General features: G+C 44.5%; 1 protein-coding gene across 3 annotated transcripts in view; it reads right to left on the reverse strand.

Moving 5' to 3' along the window:
• Positions 1-3,873: 3,873 nt before the first annotated feature.
• atp10a (ATPase phospholipid transporting 10A) overlaps positions 3,874-25,263 on the reverse strand; it is a 60,610-nt gene continuing 39,220 nt past the window's right edge. The window contains exons 11-22 of one of the 3 annotated variants that reach the window (XM_027174102.2): positions 22,143-22,243; positions 21,281-21,407; positions 19,852-20,036; positions 18,891-19,245; positions 17,176-17,252; positions 16,607-16,732; positions 15,984-16,184; positions 11,576-11,656; positions 11,386-11,490; positions 10,932-11,006; positions 8,322-8,509; positions 3,874-7,847 (exon numbers count right to left, since the gene is read on the reverse strand). In XM_027174102.2, coding sequence (XP_027029903.2) covers positions 7,322-7,847; positions 8,322-8,509; positions 10,932-11,006; positions 11,386-11,490; positions 11,576-11,656; positions 15,984-16,184; positions 16,607-16,732; positions 17,176-17,252; positions 18,891-19,245; positions 19,852-20,036; positions 21,281-21,407; positions 22,143-22,243 — 2,147 coding nt within the window. In that variant the 3' untranslated portion in view covers positions 3,874-7,321. The remainder of the gene's footprint in view (positions 7,848-8,321; positions 8,510-10,931; positions 11,007-11,385; positions 11,491-11,575; positions 11,657-15,983; positions 16,185-16,606; positions 16,733-17,175; positions 17,253-18,890; positions 19,246-19,851; positions 20,037-21,280; positions 21,408-22,142; positions 22,244-25,263) is intronic. The other 2 variants (XM_027174103.2, XM_047813662.1) reach the window with 2 other exon arrangements.

The following is a 25,263-nucleotide window of genomic DNA, read 5'->3' on the forward strand; positions in this document are numbered from 1 at the left end:
CCCAGTATAAAGACATGTCTGATGTTGTGTCTGTGAGTCTGATCTAAAAATTAGTCTGATCTAAAAATGAGTCTGATCTAAAGTAAGTCTGATCTAAAGTAAGTCTGATCTAAAGTAAGTCTGATCTAAAGTGAGTCTGATCTAAAGTAAGTCTGATCTAAAGTGAGTCTGATCTAAAAGTGAGTCTGATCTAAAAATGAGTCTGATCTAAAGTGAGTCTGATCTAAAGTGAGTCTGATCTAAAGTGAGTCTGATCTAAAAATGAGTCTGATCTAAAGTGAGTCTGATCTAAAGTGAGTCTGATCTAAAAATGAGTCTGATCTAAAGTGAGTCTGATCTAAAAATGAGTCTGATCTAAAGTGAGTCTGATCTAAAGTGAGTCTGATCTAAAGTGAGTCTGATCTAAAGTGAGTCTGATCTAAAGTGAGTCTGATCTAAAGTGAGTCTGATCTTTCGGTGTGTTTTAGACGTGAGTTTGTCCCTCTGTTGTTGATCTCACACTGAAGTTTAGTGTTGAAGAGAAACCTGAGCTGCTTTTAGATGAACAAACACTCGGAGCTTCTCAGAGAACAGAACTGGGTTTGAGATCAACATTTACTCTGAAGTTACAAACATCTGTGTGGAGAAAATAGTTTTATAGAAATCCATCAGCTCTAGTGTTGTAGAGAAAAACAGGAATAGTGATGAAACTCTATAAATTCTTAAAGTCCTGAGTGTCGACTTCCACACGAGCTCCATATTAACACCACAGTGGAGTGAGACACGAGGAAGACGTCCGGTCATCGACACGGACACGAGACAAACAGGAGGACATTTTGTTCCTCTATAAAAAAAAAAGACTTGGTCTTAGTCTTGGACTTGACTTGATTATCAGGTAAGCAGCAGGTGAGACATGAGCAGCAGGTGAGACGTGAGCAGCAGGTGAGACGTGAGCAGCAGGTGAGACGTGAGCAGCAGGCGAGACGTGAGCAGCAGGTGAGACGTGAGCAGCAGGCGAGACGTGAGCGACAGCAGTTTCATGTTTCCTCTACAATATTCCTCTCACATTCTTGCTGTTGTCTCGATTCTTGTCTTGAGCTCCAAAAATTCTGAGCTTGCACTCGAACATCTCATCCAGGAACCTTCAATAAAATCCCAGAGCAATATATAAAACTTCATCGTGTTGATCTCTTCATGCAGTTTTCCTTTCATAAAGTTTACCAGCGTTTTATTTCCGTTATTACTCCACACTGTGGTGAGGAACCACAGCGGACACGAGGTTTTGCTCGCTGCAGAAATAGAAACACAAACTACAGAATGACTCAGCAATGTGCATCAATAAACCATCAGCATCGGAGCGACTCACACGGCTGCTTTAATCTGCGGCAAATTTCACTGATCTCGCAGAAAACCTTCATCAGATGGACTGAGGAGAAGAAAGGCAGGTGGAGCGCTGAGAAACTCTGAGAAAACCTTCAGCACCTCCTGAGAAGATCCAAAGAGCAGAAGAATGAAACTTTACCATGACGTTACACTTACATTCTTCTGACACTCAACATGCAGACAATGAAGGATGGAAGGAAGGATGGATAGATGGATGGATGGATAGATGGATGGATGGATGGGCAGATGGAAGGAAGGATGGATGATAGATGAATGGATGGAGGGAAGGAAGGAAGGAAAGAAGGAAGGAACGAAGGAAAGGAGTGAATGGATAGAAGGGTGAAAGGACAGAATGGAGGAAGGAAGGAAGGAAGGAAGGAATGATGGATGGATCGACAGATGGAAGGAAGGAAGGAATGATGGATGGATCGACAGATGGAAGGAAGGAAGGAATGATCTCAGTGTGATTGAATATCATTTTGCTCCTACACTTCAGAGGGAAATTACAGCCCATGATTCAACACTAGTCCACTACAGTGATGGAGATGAAGAGCCACAGAGGATCTGAGCACTCAGGAGCGAGTGATCGAGATGGAGGTGGAGGTGGAGGTGGAGGTGGAGTGCACAGGCTGATCATTATCTTTATATCAAGATGAAGGATCTTTTGGAAAAGCGAAGCCGTGGCGGTCAGTAATGTAGCGATGGCAGGGGCAGTAGGACGAGTATCGCCCTCATCAGCACAGCCGCTCCAGTCCTCCCACCTACTGCGCCTTCAAGCAGAGTCATTAATAACACCCCGCTGTTCTGCCTCCCTGAGAAAATGCCCCTGCAGAGGCAAAGACCAAGCGCAGCAATTCAGACCCAAACTCATCCGTCTTCCTCCCTCGGCCTTGAGGAAGCTGCCAGCAGCTCAGATTGAGGTCTTTTTCACAGAACGAGTTTCAACCTTTCAGCATTAAGAGAAATGGAAGAGATGAACAAGGTAAAGGAAGAATGAGAGAGAAAGATAGAGACTTTTTGCCTCCACTGGAATTGCCTCCACACGTCTACTTCAAGATCCTAAAATGTGGTGAAGATTTTATCAGGAACAAATGAGACTAACACACCACCAAAAGCCTTTTAATCAGAACGATCAAATCCGTTAATCTTTAGTTCTGTTTGGATTCAGACAAGAAACGTCTCGTTGTACATACGGTCCAATCTGAGTCTGGGTCTGAGTCTGAGTCTGATCTCAAGTCTTCAAGCTTCAAGTTTCTTGAACACTTAAAGGTGGGGTCTCCGTTGTTTGAAAGCCAATGTTGACATATAAAATCACCAAAACAAACACGCCCCTAACCCAAACGGGTCCCACCCCTGTATCGATAGCTCCGCCCACACATACGTACGTAACCCAGGCGACTAACAGAAAGAAACGTGTCTTTATCATAGCTGAAGGGAAGAACAATACGATTGTAGATAAACAAACAAGCAAAAATGCCACACAAGCATAATGATGTAAAGGACAAAGGCATATATTAGTTCTGTGTAACAAAGCAAAACCAACGTTACTCACCTATCGAGAAGGAAAAAAGCGCCTCGGCGTCTTAAGTAAAGTCGGCCACATATTCACAGGTCGGAGTTTCCCGAGTCGATAACTCCTGAGCTAAACGCTGTTACTACACAAAACGCGGTTGTAGCTGCCTCTCTACATTACTACGATAGAAAAGAGGTGTTATTTGTGTAGTAACAGCGTTTAGCTCAGGAGTTATTGACTCGGGAAACTCCAACCTGTGAATATGTGGCCAACTTCCTGCTCCTTCAGTTCTCTCCAGCGCTGGAAAGCTGATCCTATATTAACACGTCCTACTTCTTGTCCTTATCGTAAGTCTTTCTTCGCTTTCTTTCTTTCTTTCTTTCTTTTTATCCTCTATGTCAATGTTAAAACCACTTTCTGCTAATGTCACACACGCGCACTGAACACTCTCTGCCCATATCGACAAGCCACGCCCCTTTCTGCTCATTGGCTACACGTTTATTTTGTTTTTGCTTTAGTTGTCGGCCCGACTCGGTTTTCTGAAGCGTTTCTCAATCATCAGAGACCTCACCTTTAAATGTTGAATGAGCTACATGTCCAAGTCACAATGTTGAGTCTAGCCTCAGGACTCAGAGCTTCAGAGCCAGGTCTAAACTGCAAACTCTTAGCTACAGGTTTGGATGAAGTTTCAGATCAAACGTCTGGTTAAAAGTTTCAACAATTTTGAGTCCAAGTTCTCAGAACTAAAATCAGTCCTTTTTCCTGTCTCGTGTCTTCTCTAATAAACCTCTTTAAAAGTGAGTCTTAATCTCATTTAACAGAAACAGTGTTTTAGAATAAAAAAAAAAAAACAGTAAATGAAACTAAAATCCTCGTGACAGACGAAGTGAATAATCAGTGGTGGTTTCGTTTGGAGAAATCAGTTGGATTTACTCCAGAACGTGAGGAGGTTTGTGTATGAAAGCCAAGTGAGAAACGAGACGAAACTGGAAAATAAGTGTTTTGAGAAAGCTTTCTTTATTAAACTTTTGGTTAAACTAACTGTCCAACAGTTTATACACTTATGCTCACTTATAAACTGTTTATAACAACTGCAGTAAGACATTGTTCTCTAAAAATAGTGTCGTCTCCAGTGTAAAGGCATTTGACCAAAAAAAAAAGAAGGCAGATATGAAGCCACTCCCGAGTGTATTTTTGCAACACCACAGGCCTCTTCGGGACCCACACACACACACACACACACACACACACACACACACACACACACACACACACATTTGGTCCATTTCCCAATGCTTTGGATATTCTTCTCTGTACAAATTAATGTGTTAAATCAAGAAAGAAATACAAATGAAAACAAACACCTATTTCTGCTTCCTGGACCCGAGCGCTCTGAAGCACAAAGGCACTTAGTGACCCTTTAGAACCAGGGACTGGTGAGAACCTCAGATATTCACTGCATATTTAAACACATTGCAAATCCACGCTGAGAATGTGGTGACTTCCCAAAAATACAGCAACATTGTGTTGGGGGTGGGGGTGGGGGGTCTTGGCATGAGACGTAGCTCTTTATTTTACAGTACTGTAAAAATCCTCTGAGTTTAACAGAAGATGTCAATCCGAAATCATTTAATGACCCCATTTTAAAAGGCCGTGTGATGCTAAAACACAGCGGTGACTCGGTTACACAGAACGATGCAGTATTTATACACAGTTTGGGTTTTTCGGGTGCAACTAACGTGAAAAATATTCTTAACGGCCAAAAAACGGACGTGTCTCTGAAGGATTTTAAAAATGTTCGATGTTCCTTCGCACTACGTTCCCAACCTGCGTAACGTATTACTACACGATCGATTTATGTAGCTATAAAACTTCGCACAATCCTTATATAATTATAGACATCAGCTGTAATACAACATTTGTTTATTCACTTCTAGACGAAGTTACTGTAAAATAAAGCGCTAATGACGTAATAGCTAAAAAAAAGTGAGGACTAAAAGTGAGGACTTCAGGACTAAAAATTCAGATAACTTCAGAGTTTCTCCTGAATCCTGTGTTACAAAAACTCCACAGCTCTGAAATCAGATCATCGGCTTAAACAAACAGACATCTTACACAACATTAACATTTCCTATGAATCCTGTGTTCGTAATGCGTTATAATGCATGAACGGCGAGTTATAATACCTGCTGTAAGCCTGTAATAGTGATAGACACACAAGAAAATGTGAGGTTTCATAATGCCTTATAACATCTCTTCATGATGTAATGAATAATAACACAAGCTCCGACATTGTTTCTAACCGAAGTGACACGAAGCCTGACATAAGGCTGTAATAGTGATATACATGTATAATACTCTAGGTAACAACCTGATAACATCAGGTGACATAACATGCATCTGAGTTGTGATGCTTTATAACAAGCTCTGGTTTAGTCTCGAGTTCTCATTATGAGTTAGAAGCTTTGATGATGCACTAATACATGACATAAGCCAGCAGAAGATGCATAACATATACATACAACTTCATAATACCTCTCTTTGTAATGCATTATAACACAAGCTTTGGTATTGTTTTAAAGTGTAATAATGCATTGTAAAGGGTTGACATGAGTAATACTTTAGGTAACAACTACAGGTGACGAACAATATCTGTTTACGTTGTAATGCATTATAACACAAGATCTGGTATAGCCTCTAGACAAAATCATGCATTATGAAGCACATCATATGTTATAATACCTAGAAGTAGTCTGTTATAGTGACATCCAATACTTTAGAAAGCATTTAAAATGGCTTCATAATGTCAGATTATATAACACTGAAATCTGACCATGTTGTAATGCATTATAGACACTCTGCTTTAGTGTCTGGATGTTATGTCATATGTAAGGTGACATTACAGCCAAATTCTCATGCTTAATGAAGTGTTATGCATGTAACTAACAAATAAGCACAAATGCCACATTCTGCCATGCAGTAAACAGTACATATAATACCTTATAACACACTATGACAGTTCTTGCTTTACAAAGTCTTACACATGTAACATTAGTGATTATCAGGACTTTGCATTATAAGGTATTATATAAGCTGTATAACATCATACATAAGTAATATCTACGTAACTTTATTTATTAGCAATAACACAAAATCTTGGCAGCTGTAACATAACGTACATAATCCTACATAGAAGCCGGCGCTTTATAGCAGGTAATAACCGTATTATAAAATATTACAAGGTATTATGAATGCTATATGACACACTGAACACATAACGCATCATGAACACAGGATTTATAAGAGGTGGACATCGGAGTTAATAATTTAGCACCTAATTTTGAGATTTTGCACAAACTGGTGTCCAGGTTTGACGTCAGGACAATAAACATGTTGGTGTTTACTGAATAAATGCAGCACAATGAACCGTAAACAGCCAGCGAGCAGGAACCTGGTCACACATCAGCGTTAGTGCTTTATGTAGACAACAACAATAACCAACAGCACACACGACATGACTTACACCAATAAATCTGCATGTCGACTATAATAAACTCTCTCTGGTGGTCTTATAGATAAAATAAAAAAGTGTGGATTAAAGCGGGGGGCTGTTGGTCTGTTGATATACAAATACGAGCAGCATGAATATTCATGAGATGCAGCTTTGGTCTGAATACGATCCAAAAAAAACAGTAAAAAAAAAAAACCTGGCAAAATATTTGCTATAGATGATTTTAGGATTTTCAGGAAATCTGGAAAGCGTGAGTCATGAGGTACGAGCTCCAGAGTCAATTTGGTATGTAGTGCACGAAGAGACAAGGAGCTGCATCAATGATTCATTACTGTGTGTGTGTGTGTGTGTGTGTGTGTGTGTGTGTGTGTGTGTGTATGTTGTGAGATTCCCTACTGAGTGAATAATTCCAGAAAAACTTTATATATGAACGTGTTAACATTGTGCTGGTGTGTGTGTGTCTGGGTGTGTGTGTGTCTGGGTGTGTGTGTATGTGTCTGGGTGTGTGTGTGTGTATGTGTGTCTGGGTGTGTGTGTCTGTGTATTTGTGAGATTCCCTACAGAGTGAATAATTCCAGAAAAACTTTATATATTAATGTGTTAACATCGTGCTGGTGTGTGTGTGTGTGTGTGTGTGTGTGTGTGTGTGTGTCTTTAAGCTCCAGGTGCAAATAAATAACAGCTTAGATAAAGAACAGAATGTCTCTGGAGGAAATGAGCTTGGGAATAATTTTTCCTGGTAAAAACACAAGGTTAAGACGATCCAGTTTGAACGTGTATTCGTTTCTACTCAAAAACAAAATAATCTTTATTCCGAAAAAAAAACTGTACACATCTAAAATATAGCCCGTATATATAATAGTACCCATGTCATCAAATAATTCTGAAAAATAGAATTAAAAAAAACGTGCAAATCTGGAGTGAAATCCTCCGCATCAGGAACCCGAGTGTTCTCGGAGTGGCCCTGGCGTCGGGTCCTCCGAGACGTCAGAACCCTTCTTATAAGTGACACCGCCACAGGGGGGCGAGGCGAGCCGCACGCTGTCCGTGTGAGGCAGCAGCGGCGTGGACGTGAGCACGCCGGGGTCGGGATGAGGCTGATCTTTGGTGTACGGTAGTGTGCTGCTCTCGCTAGCTCCGTGTGGAGAATACTTCGAGTTCTGCACCACGTGGTGGTTCTCCGTGTTCCCGGAAGTCCGGGACGTGTCCTTCATCTCCATGCTCTTAGAAGACATGCTGAGATCAGAGACTGTGGGCTTGTGCTTGGTGTGGGCAGGGTGAGGTTGAGGAGGAGTCAGCATGGAGCTGCAGGGTTTGATAAAAGGTCTGGAGAACGGGAAGAGATTGTTCTGGCTCTGGTGCAGCAGACGTCTACGCAGCTCCGGCGGGAACCTGTCCAGCTGACGTCCAACCTGCAACGGGCTCGGGAACAGGGAACCCTGACACGCTCGGTAGAAATATCTGGAACACAAACAAGTCCAGGAGAACATCACGTCATACCAAGCCTGGGAGATACCAGCTTAATAATCCTGATATACTAACATCATCTCACAATACTGACTGACACACACACACACACACACACACACACACACACACGTCAGCTGACTGTAAATCTACCTTATTTATTTATTATCTAGATTTTTGCTTACAGCCTATAACCTCATGGTACATATTTTATATGAATCAATGTGGACCATTTGGCTCCACCCACTTAAGATTTCTTTGCTAATTTGCATAATACAAATAAAGCAACTTTTGGGAATAAGCCCTAAAATTTCTGTCCCTTGTTCACAAACCGGAGAGATTTTCCTTCGATATTTATGAACAGTGTAGCCTCCACCTGTCAATCAATTCTGACGGGGTGGAGCCAAGAGAAACTGATCAGTCCATCAGTGTTGAGAGGCGGGGTTAAGGATGAGGATGGTGAGATACCTGGGCAGAAGAGCAGCGATGGGTGTGACAACACACAGCAGATAGAAGAGAGGATCTCCCAGAAGCTTCTGCATGGTCCAGTAGGGGTTGGAGGGGGAGTAACATGTGGGGCAGGAGGCGTTGTAGCACAGAGCCACGGTGAAGAACAACCCCACACTGAACGCTATAGACGCCCAGTTCATCCACGTCTGACAAACAAAACATACACCTCCATTAGTGTAAGTTTCACTCCGATCCAGAACAAACCCTGTCCATATCAGAGGAACATGTATCTGTAGCAGTGTGTGTGTCTGAGAGAGAGAGACTGTGTGTGTGTGTGTGTGAGTGTGTGTGAGAGAAAGAGACTGTGTATGTGTGTGTGTGTGAGAGAAAGAGACTGTGTGTGTGTGTGTGTGTGTGTGTGTGTGAGTGTGTGTGTGTCTGAGAGAGAGAGACTGTGTGTGTGTGTGTGTGTGAGTGTGTGTGAGAGAAAGAGACTGTGTATGTGTGTGTGTGTGAGAGAAAGAGACTGTGTGTGTGTGTGTGAGTGAGTGTAGAGAGACTGTGTGTGTGTGTCTGTGTGTGTGTGTGTGAGTGAGTGAGTGGAGAGAGACTGTGTGTGTGTGTCTGTGTGAGAGAGAGACTGTGTGTGTGTGTGTGAATGAGAGAGAGAAATTGTGTGTAAGTGTGAGTGAGAGAAAGAGAGAGAGAGAGACTGTATGTGTATGTGAGTGAGAGAGAAAAAGAGACTGTGTGTGCGTGTATGTGTGTATATTTGTATATGTGTATGTGTGTGCATGTGTATGTGTGTAGGGAGCAGTGTGTAGGGAGCAGGGTGCAGTGTGTAGGGAGCAGGGAGCAGTGTGTAGGGAGCAGTGTGTAGGGAGCAGGGTGTAGGGAGCAGTGTGCAGTGTGTAGGGAGCAGTGTGTAGGGAGCAGTGTGTAGGGAGCAGGGTGCTGTGTGTAGGGAGCAGTGTGCAGTGTGTAGGGAGCAGGGTGTAGGGAGCAGTGTGCAGTGTGTAGGGAGCAGGGTGCTGTGTGTAGGGAGCAGTGTGCAGTGTGTAGGGAGCAGGGTGCTGTGTGTAGGGAGCAGGGTGCTGTGTGTAGGGAGCAGTGTGTAGGGAGCAGGGTGCTGTGTGCTGTGTGTAGGGAGCAGTGTGTGGGGAGCAGTGTGTAGGGAGCAGTGTGTAGGGAGCAGGGTGTAGGGAGCAGGGTGCTGTGTGTAGGGAGCAGTGTGCAGTGTGTAGGGAGCAGGGTGTAGGGAGCAGTGTGCAGTGTGTAGGGAGCAGGGTGCTGTGTGTAGGGAGCAGGGTGCTGTGTGTAGGGAGCAGTGTGTAGGGAGCAGTGTGTAGGGAGCAGGGTGCTGTGTGCTGTGTGTAGGGAGCAGTGTGCAGTGTGTAGGGAGCAGTGTGCAGTGAGCAGTGTGCAGTGAGCAGGGTGTAGGGAGCAGGGTGTAGGGAGCAGGGTGCAGGGTGTAGGGAGCAGGGTGTAGGGAGCAGGGTGCAGGGAGCAGGGAGCAGGGAGCAGTGTGTAGGGAGCAGGGTGCTGTGTGTAGGGAGCAGTGTGCAGTGTGTAGGGAGCAGGGTGTAGGGAGCAGGGTGCAGGGTGTAGGGAGCAGGGTGCAGTGTGTAGGGAGCAGTGTGCAGTGTGTAGGGAGGAGGGTGTAGGGAGCAGTGTGCAGTGTGTAGGGAGCAGTGTGCAGTGTGTAGGGAGCAGGGTGTAGGGAGCAGTGTGCAGTGTGTAGGGAGCAGGGTGCTGTGTGTAGGGAGCAGGGTGTAGGGAGAAGGGTGTAGGGAGAAGGGTGTAGGGAGCAGGGTGCTGTGTGTAGGGAGCAGGGTTTAGGGAGCAGGGTGCTGTGTGTAGGGAGCAGGGTGTAGTGAGCAGGGAGCAGGGAGCAATGTGTAGGGAGCAGGGTGTAGGGAGCAGGGTGTAGGGAGCAGGGTGTAGGGAGCAGGGTGTAGTGAATGTGATGATGTGGAGCAGGTCCAAGATATTTATTTACAGTTCAGCAGATTGGACTGAATCAAGAGATACAGTGATGCATCACCCTGACTGCTAACATACACATACACCCTGCTCCCTACACCCTGCTCCTTACACCCTGCTCCCTACACCCTGCTCCCTACACATACACACTGCACCCTACAACCTGCTCCCTACACATACACCCTGCTCCCTACACACTGCTCCCTACACATACACCCTGCTCCCTACACACTGCACCCTACACACTGTACCCTGCTCCCTACACACAGCACCCTGCACCCTACACACTGCACCCTACACCCTGCACCTTACACCCAGCTCCCTACACACTGCACCCTGCTCCCTACACACTGCACCCTGCTCCCTACACACTGCACCCTACACCCTGCACCTTACACCCTGCTCCCTACACACTGCACCCTGCTCCCTACACACTACTTCACTCATTTATCATCTTCGGCCTCTTTATAGTGGACAGATTCAGAGTCAATCTGAAGAATTCTGAGTATGAGGAGAATTAAGAACGGATCCAAGACCATCACACACACACACACACACACACACACACACACACACACACACACACACACACACACACACACACACACACCTCTAAGGGTGATTTAGAGTCACTAATCCACCTACATGTTCTGGGATGTTGGAGAAATCTGCTACAGCTTTACTGGGACACTGAAAACCCACACAGACTGTTTGAGAGACCTAGGAAAGGTAAAGAAAAAAGAAGAAGGGAAAGAGTAGAGAGAAAGTAGAAAGAAGAGGAAGAAAGAAAGATCAAATAAGAAAGAAAATAGAAGACAAGAAAAAAAATGTGAAAAAAGCAAAAAAAAGGATAAGAGCAAAAAACTAAAAAGTAAGAAAGGGGAATACATTCAGAAAGAAAGGATGAAAAAAAAGGAAGTGAAAAAAGGAAATGAAAGAGTTCAATGTTATAAAGCGTGGAAACATTAACAGAGTAAAGAGACAGCAGGAGGAAGTGAAGCTTTCTCAGGAGGTTCTAGGCTGCTTAGAGCAGGGAACCAGAAGGGCTGTAGGTTCTATACTTGTGTAGATGTTTGTGTGTTTACAGACGTTTCCTCACCCAGGTTTTGGTTTCGATGCCGAGCTGCAGCAGGATGGTGAGGAGTGCGAGGGTGGTGATGGGCGTGCCCCAGGTGAACAGATCCACGTCAGAGTCGGCGTACGCCTGTGACATCATCAACAAACAACGACGATTATTAGTATTGTGTATTAAACAAAACCCACAAATTAACAACTGAGAACAGACTCACAAAGTAGGGGATGAAGAAACAGACGAGACTTTGGTAGAAGGCATCGATCATATTCATCCAGAACATGTAGGGCTTATATTCCTGAAAACACACAAAGTATAAAACGAATGAAGCGAGTAATAAAGAAAGTATTAATCAAGAAAGAACAACAAAAAAGATAGAAAGATAGGAGGCTAAACAGAGAGAGGAAGGAAAGAGGAGCGAGATTCAAAACATGAAGAAAATATAGCAGATTCCTCATGAAGATTAAAGCCAACTGTGGTGTTGTGTTGTGTTGTCAGGGTGTCATTGTGTTGTAATGTGGATATTGTACAGTTGTGATGGTGTTGTAGTGTTGTGATGGTGTTTAATTAAATTGTTGTAGTTTTATGTTAATATACAGTAGTGTGACTGTTGTGTTGTGGTGGTATGTTATATTGTGTTGTGATATTTTATTGTGTTGTTACAGTGTCGAGGAGTCACTGTGTCGAGGAGTCAGTGTTGTGTTGTTACAGTGTTGTGTTGTTACAGTGTTGAGGAGTCACAGTGTCGAGGAGTCACAGTGTCGAGGAGTCACAGTGGTGTGTTATTACAGTGTTGTGTTATTACAGTGTTGTGTTATTACAGTGTTGTGTTATTACAGTGTTGTGTTATTACAGTGTTGTGTTATTACAGTGTTGTGTTATTACAGTGTCGAGGAGTCACAGTGTTGTGTTATTACAGTGTTGTGTTATTACAGTGTTGTGTTATTACAGTGTTGTGTTATTACAGTGTCGAGGAGTCACAGTGTCGAGGAGTCACAGTGGTGTGTTATTACAGTGTCGAGGAGTCACAGTGTCGAGGAGTCACAGTGGTGTGTTGTTATAGTGTTGTCTTGTTACAGTGTTGTCTTGTTACAGTGTTGAGGAGTCACAGTGGTGAGTTATTACAGTGGTGAGTTATTACAGTGGTGTGTTATTACAGTGGTGTGTTATTACAGTGTCGAGGAGTCACAGTGTCGAGGAGTCACAGTGGTGTGTTATTACAGTGTTGTGTTATTACAGTGTCGAGGAGTCACAGTGGTGTGTTATTACAGTGTTGTGTTATTACAGTGTCGAGGAGTCACAGTGGTGTGTTGTCACAGTGGTGTGTTGTCACAGTGGTGTGTTGTCACAGTGGTGTGTTGTCACAGTGGTGTGTTGTCACAGTGGTGTGTTGTCGAGTCACAGTGGTGTGTTGTCGAGTCACAGTGGTGTGTTGAGGAGTCACAGTGGTGTGTTGAGGAGTCACAGTGGTGTGTTGAGGAGTCACAGTGGTGTGGTGAGGAGTCACAGTGGTGTGGTGAGGAGTCACAGTGGTGTGGTGAGGAGTCACAGTGGTGAGTTGAGGAGTCACAGTGGTGAGGAGTCACAGTGGTGAGGAGTCACAGTGGTGAGGAGTCACAGTGGTGAGGAGTCACAGTGGTGAGGAGTCACAGTGGTGTGTTGTTATAGTGTTGTGTTATTACAGTGGTGAGGAGTCACAGTGTCGAGGAGTCACAGTGGTGTGTTATCAGTGGTGTGTTATCAGTGGTGTGTTATTACAGTGGTGAGGGGTGACAGTGGTGAGGGGTGACAGTGGTGAGGGGTCACAGTGGTGTGGTGTTATAACCGTGAACAAGGAGAGGGCTGAAGAAGCTCCAGTAAATGTTACTGATCTTTAGTCATGTCCTTATTATCTGTTTATAACCTCATTCTTTATAACAGACAAACACAACAAACGACCAATTTACCGATCGTGTTCAAGCCGCAGTGGATTAGAAGATCCAGATGTGTCCGATAAACAGACGAAGACACAAATAAAGAGAAAAAAACGAAAGAAAGTAAAGTGACACAAAATGACAAGAAAGAGGAATATCTGTTAAAAGCCCTCCTACGTCTCTTACCGCCGCTTTAACACGTGGTCTTGGGCTTCAGGGAAAAGAAAAACAAATGAATAGAGAAAGAAACTTCCATAAGGATGTGGAGTTTGTAACCCAGCTGAGTTGTGCACACAGAGAACACAGAGCACACAGTGAACACAGTGCACACAGTGAACACAGTTAACACAGTGTACACAGTGAACACAGTGTACACAGAGCACACAGCAAACACAGTTAACACAGTGTACACAGTGTACACAGTGTACACAGAGCACACAGTGAACACAGTGTACACAGAGCACACAGTTAACACAGTGTACACAGAGCACACAGCAAACACAGTTAACACAGAGCACACAGCAAACACAGTTAACACAGTTAACACAGTGTACACAGTGTACACAGAGCACACAGTGAACACAGTGTACACAGAGCACACAGTTAACACAGTGTACACAGAGCACACAGCAAACACAGTTAACACAGAGCACACAGCAAACACAGTTAACACAGTTAACACAGTGTACACAGTGTACACAGAGCACACAGTGAACACAGTGTACACAGAGCACACAGTTAACACAGTGTACACAGAGCACACAGTGTACACAGTGTACACAGAGCACACAGTGAACACAGTGTACACAGAGCACACAGTGTACACAGAGCACACAGCAAACACAGTTAACACAGTGAACACAGTGTACACAGTGAACACAGTGTACACAGTGTACACAGAGCACACAGTGAACACAGTGAACACAGTGTACACAGAGCACAGTTAACACAGTGTACACAGAGCACACAGTGAACACAGAGCACACAGAGAACACAGTGTACACAGAGCACACAGCAAACACAGTTAACACAGTGTACACAGTGTACACAGAGCACACAGTGAACACAGTGTACACAGAGCACACAGTGAACACAGTGTACACAGAGCACACAGTTAACACAGTGAACACAGAGCACACAGTTAACACAGTGTACACAGTGTACACAGAGCACACAGTGAACACAGTGTACACAGAGCACAGTGTACACAGAGCACACAGTGAACACAGTGTACACAGAGCACACAGCAAACACAGTTAACACAGTGTACACAGTGTACACAGAGCACACAGTGAACACAGTGTACACAGTGTACACAGAGCACAGAGCACACAGTGAACACAGTGTACACAGAGCACACAGAGAACACAGTGTACACAGAGCACACAGTTAACACAGTGAACACAGTGTACACAGAGCACAGTGAACACAGTGTACACAGAGCACAGTTAACACAGTGTACACAGAGCACACAGTGAACACAGTGTACACAGAGCACACAGTGAACACAGTGTACACAGAGCACACAGTGAACACAGTGAACACAGTGTACACAGAGCACAGTTAACACAGTGTACACAGAGCACACAGTGAACACAGTGTACACAGAGCACACAGCAAACACAGTTAACACAGTGTACACAGTGTACACAGAGCACACAGTGAACACAGTGTACACAGAGCACACAGTTAACACAGTGTACACAGTGTACACAGAGCACACAGTGAACACAGTGTACACAGAGCACAGTGTACACAGAGCACACAGTGAACACAGTGTACACAGAGCACACAGCAAACACAGTTAACACAGTGTACACAGTGTACACAGAGCACACAGTGAACACAGTGTACACAGTGTACACAGAGCACAGAGCACACAGTGAACACAGTGTACACAGTGTACACAGAGCACACAGAGAACACAGTGTACACAGAGCACACAGTTAACACAGTGTACACAGAGCACACAGTGAACACAGTGTACACAGAGCACAGTGTACACAGAGCACACAGCACACAGTGAACACAGTGTACACAGTGAACACAGAGCACACAGTGAACACAGAGCACACAGTGAACACAGAGCACACAGTGTACACAGTGTACACAGAGAACACAGTGAACACAGAGAACACAGTGTACACAGAGCACAGTTAACACAGAGCACACAGCACACAGTGAACACAGTGTACACAGAGCACACAGTGAACACAGTGTACACAGTGAACACAGCACACAGTTAACACAGTGAACACAGTGTACACAGAGCACACAATGAACACAGCGCACAGAGCACACAGTGAACACAGAGCACACAGTGTACACAGAGCACACAGTGAACACAGAGCACACAGTGAACACAGAGCACACAGTGAACACAGAGTGTGCTCTGTGTACACTGTGTACACTCTGTTCACTGTGCACACAGCCCGAGAGACGGACGGACGGGGAGACAGCCCGAGAGACGGACGGACGGAGGGACAGCCCGAGAGACGGACGGACGGACGGACAGCCCGAGAGACGGACGGACGGAGGGACAGCCCGAGAGACGGACGGACGGAGGGACAGCCCGAGAGACGGACGGACGGAGGGAGGGACAGCCTGTACTTCAACACTATCCTTAAGTATTATACCTTGTGTATTAGTTTCTCACGAGCACAGATTAAACCTCCGGCTTCAGAGCCAGCGTTGAAGGACACCACAGCGTACCTCAGAGTTCTGTCCGCTCATATAGAGCTGCGGAAGCTCCTGTAGAGTCTCCACGGAAACGTCTTTGTCTAGTGTCCCGGTGATGAGCTGCGGGAACGCCGAGAACATGAGGTTGAAGAAGATCAGATACCACTGATCGACCATGGCCGAGCCGGAGAAGCCGCAGTAGAACTGATACCAGAAGATGAGAGCCACAAACATCTGAGCAGAAGATAAACAAATAAAATACAGATCAGGATGAAACGGAACTTTAGTGAAAGGTTCAGCTGATTATTTTATTTCATTATTTAACTGTTCAAGATTTCCAGTTACATATTCGGCTAAAAACTAACCATAGCTAGCTAGTTAGCATCTCCTAGCATTATCGCTATAAACAACCCTTTCCTATCATTAGCATGTGTAAATAGTCTACGGATTAGCTTTCATTAGCTAGATCTCGTGCTGTTCTGTTTTCAGCAGGAGTGAGATCAGTGAAAAGGTTCACGGTCAGAATATTTAACAACGGCTCAACGTGCGAGCGCCTGATCCTGTACCCGATATACAAATACTGAGGAATAATCATCTACTGTAAGATGAACATGAACCAGGATGGAGAGGAATCTTAAAGAAGCCAGGTTCCTCACAGCATTTTTGTAGAAGAAGTAGAGGATCATGTTGGCCAGACGAGAGTAGCACCAGTGTCCATGGACCAGGAGGAGCTTCTGCAGGTACTGAAAACGAGGAAGAGCGAAATCGCTGGCCATCACCGCCTGCAGAGGTACAGGGAGAAGATTAATCAGAGAGGAACACACACACACACACACACACACACACACACACACACACACACACACACACACCAAGAAGAACTCTAATTACTCTTCATGTTAGACACTGAATATGTTTATAGTAATAAATGTGGAGGGAAATGAAGTCTCCGTGTAAGGATCCAGTGCTGTGGCCAAAAAGCCCAGCGCTCTACAGGATTAAATGCAGATCAGAGTTTAATGAAGAAAAGCTTGTTAATCATCTACACTGTGCTCAGTGGAAGCAGGAGGACGTGCAGATCCTCCACGCCAGCCAAACTTTTCATAATGCATCGACTTCATTTAACCGTCTGAAGATGGAGTGTAGAGAGCAGATGTTCAGTGTACACAGTGCAGCCCCACCCACCACCACCACCACCACCACCACCACCACACTCTGTTCTCACCTGCATGCCCTCCTGCCCAGAGATGCCCACACCAACGTCCGCCACCTGGATCATACTGACATCATTAGCCCCGTCACCTAAAGTTAACCAGAGAGTGAGAAAAAATATATGATGAGATTCTACTACAGGAAGCAGAGGAAGTGCGGGTAATTCTACTTCCTGGTCGGTAACTGGGCCATTCGTAACACAAGTCACGAGCTAGCGAGGGCGAGGCCTGCTGAAGAGAGACATGAGACTCAGAATGAAAAACATTAATATGCAAATTCTGATCATCTCCAGTTGTCCCAGGTGCTTCTGTTTAGTTCGTCACAAAATCAGCCATGAACCGACGGTGTGTGAGATGAAAACGATCGGAGGATGATGACGTAATACCTTCGCACTGGCAGCCACAGTAACCTAAAATAAACCTAAAGTAACCCGAGACTTACATTGACCTGTGAGTAATAGGAGCAAGATTACTAACATCCATCCATCCATCCATCCATCCATCCATCCATCCATCCATCCATCCATCCATCCATCCATCCATCAGTCCATCCATCCATCCACCTTCTACCGCTTATCCGGGGCCGGGTCGCGAGGGCGATGTATTTAATTAGCATACTAACGCATATTCATGTGCACTGGTTTTTCTACCGCAGTGTGAAGGTGTAGTCGTGTTAATCTGTGTTATTTCTTCTTCTTTTAAAAGTAACAGAATATATTGAAACCCCCCCCCCCCCCCACACACACACACTTTAGTGATGCTGTAATTCTGTCTAAAAACAAGGACATCAAAACAGGAAGTAAAACACAAAACTAGCACAACAAACCCATAGCCAGTGAATTGGGTCGAATAAGGACAACGACACAATGGCTGTTTATGCCACACCACCAAACCTATTCACTGGCTGCTGTTTGAAGTCCAGGCCAAGCGATTGTTCTGTCAGATGTTTCACTGTCAGAGGAAAACACTCCACGATGGAGCGGTGCGAGGAAGCGGAGTTACGGCTATCACAACAGGTCGAGTTCCCGACAGCGTGAAACCGCTGCACTGCTACGGAGCGCTGACGCCGGAGACTCCTTCTCTGAGCACTAAATAAACACCTCCTTACGGTGTTTAACGTGTTTATGTGGAGCGTCCACCGTCCGCTCCCCCGTGCCAGACCTCTACACTCCTTAACTGTTCACACTCACACCCCAAGGACAGAAGGTCTGGACCTTCGCTAATCTTTTTACATTAGCATTTTAATATCGCAGCACAAACGAGTTGGTGTCATTAGCTGAAGCGTGACATTAAAATCCTTATTAACAAAACAGACAAGAGAGAACATTTAAGATCCCGCAGTGACCTCTGATCATCTCTCTCTCTCTCTCTCTCTCTCTCTCTCTCTCTCTCCATCTGGATAATTAGCGGATGGGATTGTGCAGTGCAGCGAGTGGAGAGATCACACAGCGTGACTCGTCACCAGCTCTGTGGAAATCTGCACACATTGGGCTCCAGTTTTCATGTACAAGAAACTGTGAGATAAAAGAAACTGAGCTGCTAAAGTGATTAATATTAATGTGTCTCTTTTTTAGGAGAATGGATGGATGGATGGATGGATGGAATGAAAAGAGATGGGATGGGGATAGAGATGAGGATGAGGATGATGTAGGGATGATGATGAGGTTGTGAGTGAGGATGGAATAGGATTGGGATGAGATGATTGAATAGACTGGGTATAAAAGCTCACCTATGGCCAGGGTCATGACCTTGAGCTTGTTGCGCACCAGTTTGACCACCATGCTCTTCTGCAGCGGTGTAGAGCGACAGCACAGCACTGACCTGCAGCTCCGAGCCACAGCCAAGAACTTATCCTCCAGACTCTTATCCAGAGCGTAGGCCAGAGTGCGGCCATCAATCACCAGTCCCAGCTGGTGCACCAGGAACGGGCCTGAGGGGGTGGAGCCAGAGCTTGGAGACAGGAAGTGAATGCTGGTGTAGTCCTGCTGGACAAGCCGAGTCGCATGAGGATCAGACGAGGAACTGCACAGGAACTTGGCCTGGATGTAGTGCAAGCTTTCATCAAGAAGAACAGCACAGGCCTCCTGAGAAACACAGACACGCGAGCACATACACACACACACAGACACGCGAGCACACACACACAGACATGCACGCACACACACACACAGACACACAGACATGCACGCACACACACACACAGACACACAGACATGCACGCACGCACACACAGACACACACACGCACAGACACACACACGCACAGACACACACACGCACAGACACACACACGCACGCACGCACGCACACACACACGCACACACACACACACGCACGCACACACACAGACACACACACACTTTTTTTAAAACCTGTAAATCACTCACTTCCTGTTTCTTACAGTTTACTGTGTACTAAATTTATAAAAGTTTTCCATACACGTAAAAGGTATAAAATGAACCCTAACGTAAGTTACAGCTCTAATTTAGTTTGTTTCATTTTGTTTTTACTAACTGGTTACTGATCTGACCGGATGCTATAAAATGAGCACATTTAAATACATTTTCATATTTGTATAAATTATTCATCTCTTTGTTCTCGCTCGGTCTCACCAAGGAGACGTTAGGGTTCTGTTTCTGAGTAAAATGAAAAGAAAGGAAATGAGCTGGATTAGCGGTTAGCGGTTAGTACCTGCGAGTCAGCGTTGAGTGTGATGATTTCCTCCTCGGGGTCGAGCAGTTTGCAGGCGTAGGCGATGTTGATGGCTGTCTCCTGTTTGTCCCCCGTCAGAACCCAGATCTGCAGCCCCGCCGTCCTCAGAGCAGCGATGGTCTCCGGTACGCCGTCCTGCAGCCGGTCCTCGATCCCTGTTGCCCCTGATGACCAGATTAAACAGCTTTTACTAAACAGCTTTTACCTTAAACTCTGACATGAATCCCTCGGCTGAATCTGACACTTTTTAAAATCTGTTTTTACCTATAAAAAAAAAAATCCAAATTCACAACAGAATTATGAATCTAACGAATGCGTTTAATTAGCAATATTAGCTAAGCTAACAGTTACAGTTATAACAGAACTAAAGCCACATAAAGCAATAGGCTAATTAGCAAACTAACTTCATACTAACTGCTGTACTTGTAGCTAAGATCACAGGACAAAGAGTAAATCAGTAGACTAGAACATAAGGAAGCTAGCTTATTAGCCAACATAACACCTAACGTTGTGCTAACTTGTTAGCAAGTTCACAAGCAAAAAAAATGTGCATTAAAGTACTTTTTCAATCAGCTAGCAATCCTTAGGCTACATAATACATCACTTGTATGCTAGCTAACATCAAGCTAAATTGTAGCCAGTTAGCTACCTTTGCTGCTATTTTACAAAAAATGAAACTAATAGTAGCTAGCTTGCTAACATTAGCACTGGCGCTAGTAGCTCAAATCATCAGTAAGTACACTAACATTAAGCTAACTGCTATCCTGCACAAACCAGTACAAAAAACAAGTAAACCATATTGCTAGCGAGTAAAAAAAACTGCTTGTAAAAAGTAGCCAACATTTACCCTAATCATTATACTATGTAAATCGTGTTTTAGCGACGTTTTGCTAGTATGCTAGCTAGCATTAGTCAAACTGGTGTTCTGTGTCAAACAGTCAAAGAAACATTTTCCTGGAAACCTTTAGACAAAACCACTAGCAAGCAAGCTAATGTTAAGTAGACATGTTGATAAAATGCTAGCTAACCTTCGCCGTCTAGCTAACTATTATAATCATTTAAATAAAGTGTCACCAGAGAGCTAACGTTAAGCTAACGTGTCGCTCGGTTGTCAGGAGAATTAGCACAAGTCTACTAGCATTAGGCTAATTCGAATTCCTTTATTAAATCAAACTTTCTTCAACTTTCATGTTCGTTAAATATTTATTTATTCCCCCCCCCATGACGGTTTCTGTAGTTCTTTAGCTACGTCTCGATAAAGTCACGGTTTCCATGGAAACAGATGACGCGTCTCTGTCAGCAATTAGTTAAATTTAGCCTCAGGTTAATCCAGTGTGTGTGAGAGGGATTCATGCAGGAATAATATATTTGTTAACGATTAAAGCGGCGATGTGAAAGTGTTTCTGACCCAACAGATGTAGATCGGTCTCCAGTCGAAGCGCGGACTCGAACAGCAGCTCCTCTCTGCCCTGGATGGCCGTTTCAGCCTCTAGGTGGCGCCGCAGCCAGCAGGCATACTCTTCTTTACTGAGGACCTGAAGCACAAATCCAGCATCACTAAAATAAATAATCGAACAAACACAAACCTTCATCCACGAGAGCTTGAGGTCTGATTGTGTTCTGTTCTGTTCTCCTATTGGTGAATTCTAATTTGGCTGCTAATTTGCATGGCCCCACCCACCTGCTGCGTTCAAATCATAGAGAAAAGACAGATGTACGTCTGAGCGGGAGGCAAGAAGGTGAAAATAACGCCAGATGATGGACGTTTTTAAAACCCATCACAGAGCAGCGCCATCCGCTGACTTCCGCTTACACAAACACACAAATGACTGTAATTGGCTAGTGTCACTGTGATTGACATGGGAGACCAAATATGCCCCTCCCACCGAGCCAGCACAGGTGATTTAGATCTATTTGATACTCGTGACTATTAGACACAGTGATTAAACTTTTTCATGTCTTATTCATAACCTCCTTCAATAAACAAACAAACAAACAAACAAACAAAAAACAAATAAACAGATAAAGTAAGTTCTGGAAGTTAGATGGCAAACCAAAGGTGTGAGAAAGTATTTAGAAACAAGGCAACTTGTGGATAAAATGCTGAAAAAACACCAGCACCAGGAGGTCTGTGTGAGTGTGTGAACGTGATAAAGCAGAGCACAGGAAGTGACAGAGACGAGGCGGGGAGAGAGAGAGAGAGAGAGAGAGAGAGACAGTTAAAGGAGATTTGGTGGACCCATCTGTACAGGAGACTCGCCTGCACTTACCTTTTTGGCGATGCACAGAGTTCGGAGGCCGTCAGCGGCGTACAGGTTCAAGTAATTCTGGGTTTTATACCGGATTTTGCGCTGACGTTTGCCTTTGGAGTCTGCAACGGAGAAATGACGAGTTTAAGGACAACTCAGTAAAATGTTTTTACACAATTAATGATAGTTAAAATAATAATAAAAAAAGCTGCGAAACTTTGGATTTCTTCTTTGTTTTTGTTCTTCGCAACACCACAGAGTCATTTTATATTCCCAACATAAACACTTTTAGTCAACATGGGAGTGACGTCTTAGTCACTGCTAACCATATAACCATGGCAACCGACTGGAAAGTCAATACAGACACGGCCACTACCGAAAAGCCAAACAAACAAACAAACAAGTTATATTTATTAATAACCCCAGTAGTTATTGTTACACCACGTAGAGATGGTTTATTTGTGTGGTTAAAAAAAACGTGCGAATTCTTGTTGGTGTTTATGGTTCATACTGACTTCCTGTTACTAATGTAACCATGGCAACAGACAGAGAGTGTACACTCGTATTTTGCAAAGTTTAGAGCAGTTGTAAAAACATTATACTAATATTATACTTAAATATTATTGTTCCTTCACATGACAGACAGACAGACAGACAGACAGAAAGATAGACAGACAGAAAGATAGACAGACAGACAGAGAGAAAGATAGATAGATAGACAGACAGACAAATAGATAGAGAGACAGACAGACAGATAAATAAATAAATAGACAGACAGACAGACACAGACAGACAGACAGATAAATACATAAATAGATAGACAGACAGACACAAACAGAAAGACAGACAGACAGATAAATAAATAGACAGACACAGACAGACAGATAGACAGACACAGACAGACAGATAGACAGACACAGACAGACAGACCAACTGAAGAGGTGCTCATGTTGATGGAGTAATCTGGGCAAAAAGAATAAGAATATTTTAATATAAATGCTATAAAGATGAATTGTAACTGAGCCCCGTCCCCTGGCCGTCCCCTGGCCGTCCCCTGGCCGTCCCCTGGCCAATCATGTACGTCTCTCTTTTTTTACGTAACAGTAACTTTACTTTCTCTATTGGAGAAAGTTTCCACATGCGCCCTCCTGCTCCCAGTCCGAGGTGTTTGGTGGAACTGGCGATGGTTTTAAAGGTCGACGTGAGCCTCATGAACATTTCTTAGCTCCTGCATCCTGACAAGAAGCCCACACCAGAGCGAAGTGAGAGATTATCGCTTCAAACGCTTCCAAGAGTGGGCGAAAGCGCCAAACCTCGCCTCGCCTGGCCTCGCCTCCCCCCGTGATTCATCAGCAGGCTGCGCGACGGCGGCTTGCCAGCACGACACGATATCTGCCACCTGCTTCCTACAGCGACGCAACAGAAGGAGACGACTTCATCTCTGGCAGCCGTCTTAAACCACTGTGTTTTTTACGGTTTGGAACATTACTGGAAATAGACGCAGCATCCAAAAGATAAAATTATTACTTCATTTAACAGCAGCTGAGGAGAAGCCAAGAGTCAAAATAAATACATGCATCCTTTTTAAATGACACTGAAGTACAACAGTGAGGCATTTCTTTTAAAGCGTGGCGTTTTGACCGGTGTCGATGGCTAAAGCGGCGTATAACGGCCTGGGAGTATCATCTCTCCACCTGCGTTAAACACAGCAGGGCTCATGAATATGCATCATCGCTATGCAAATTAGCAAGATGTGAATAAAAATAAGTGCAGTTTCAGGCTCAAATTACACCATCAATTTGTCACCAATTTATTTAACAGCAGCAAATCTGTCAGGATATATTTCAACGTTACCGTGACAACCGCAGCGTTGTTCACCGTAGTTAGCGAGCGAGCTAGAACAGAGCTACGGTCTGTGGCTAGGTGTCATGACTTGCATATCGGACGGGATCGCTTTGAGGTATCACGTTTTGTGATACCTTAATGTCGGTCTGCGTCAACAAGCCACTGCTCCGTTACTCAAGAACTCGAGGCACAGGTCAGGCGGGAAAAAAGGCGGCCATGTTTGTTTTTCCATTTGAACATGGAGGCCAAGTCTGTAGAGTGTTGTAGAATTTGTTCACACACTTCAAAGCAGGCATAAAGTTGTGAGCTGCCACTTCCCTTCAGGAGTGTTAGCTCTGGCCTGGTCTGCGTTTCCTACTGAATGGAGTCATTGTAGAGTCTGGAGCTGCTGAATCCTGACCGGAGCTCCACCCAGATGTGGTCACATGACCTTCTCTCCCGCTTATTTTAGCCACGTCAACTTTCAAGCTCTATATTTTCCTTTTCGATAGAATTCACTGGTGAAACTTTGACGTCTCCACAGGTAACGTTGAGGTTTGAGTTGCTCTGGTGTGTGTGTGTGTGTGTGGGGTGGTGGTGGTGGGGGGGGCAGAACGACCATGGGGCCTCGCTTTCAAAATGTGAAAATAGACAGAACAGCAAATAACCATGATGTTTATATTGGAGGTTTTATATTGTGATTGAGACAACCATCAACATCATTCTTATCGTCTGATCACCACTGTTCATCTCGACCAATCACCATTCACCGTTATGTCTATTGTCCTGTCATCCAATTGCTATTGTTCCTATCAAGTCACCAATGTTCCTGTCAACCAATCACAGATCTCCATATTTCCTACCAACCAAATGCCATTTTCCAAACAGAAAGCGGTCATTTTAAAATGTGTTAAAATGTGTGGTTGGTGTTGTTGTGTGTGTGTGTGTGGTGTTGTAGTGTGTGTGTGTGTGGTGTTGTAGTGTGTGTGTGTGTGTGTGTGTGTGGTGTTGTAGTGTGTGTGTGTGGGTGCCTGTGGTGTAGTGTGTGTGGGTGTGTGTGTGTGGTGTTGTAGTGTGTGTGTGTGTGTGGTTGGTGTTGTTGTGTGTGTGTGTGTGGTGTTGTAGTGTGTGTGTGTGTGGTGTTGTAGTGTGTGTGTGGTGTGCCTTTGTAGAGTGTGTGTGTGTGAGTGTGTGTGGTGTTGTATTGTGTTTTCCGTGTGTGTGTTGTGTGTTTGTAGTGTGTTTGTGTAGTGTGTGGTGTAGTGTGTGTGCGGTGTTGTAGTGTGTGTGTGTGCGCGTGTGTGCGGTGGTGTAGTGT

This window comes from Tachysurus fulvidraco, chromosome 5, assembly GCF_022655615.1.
Source record: "Tachysurus fulvidraco isolate hzauxx_2018 chromosome 5, HZAU_PFXX_2.0, whole genome shotgun sequence".
Classification (NCBI taxonomy): Eukaryota; Metazoa; Chordata; class Actinopteri; order Siluriformes; family Bagridae; genus Tachysurus; species Tachysurus fulvidraco.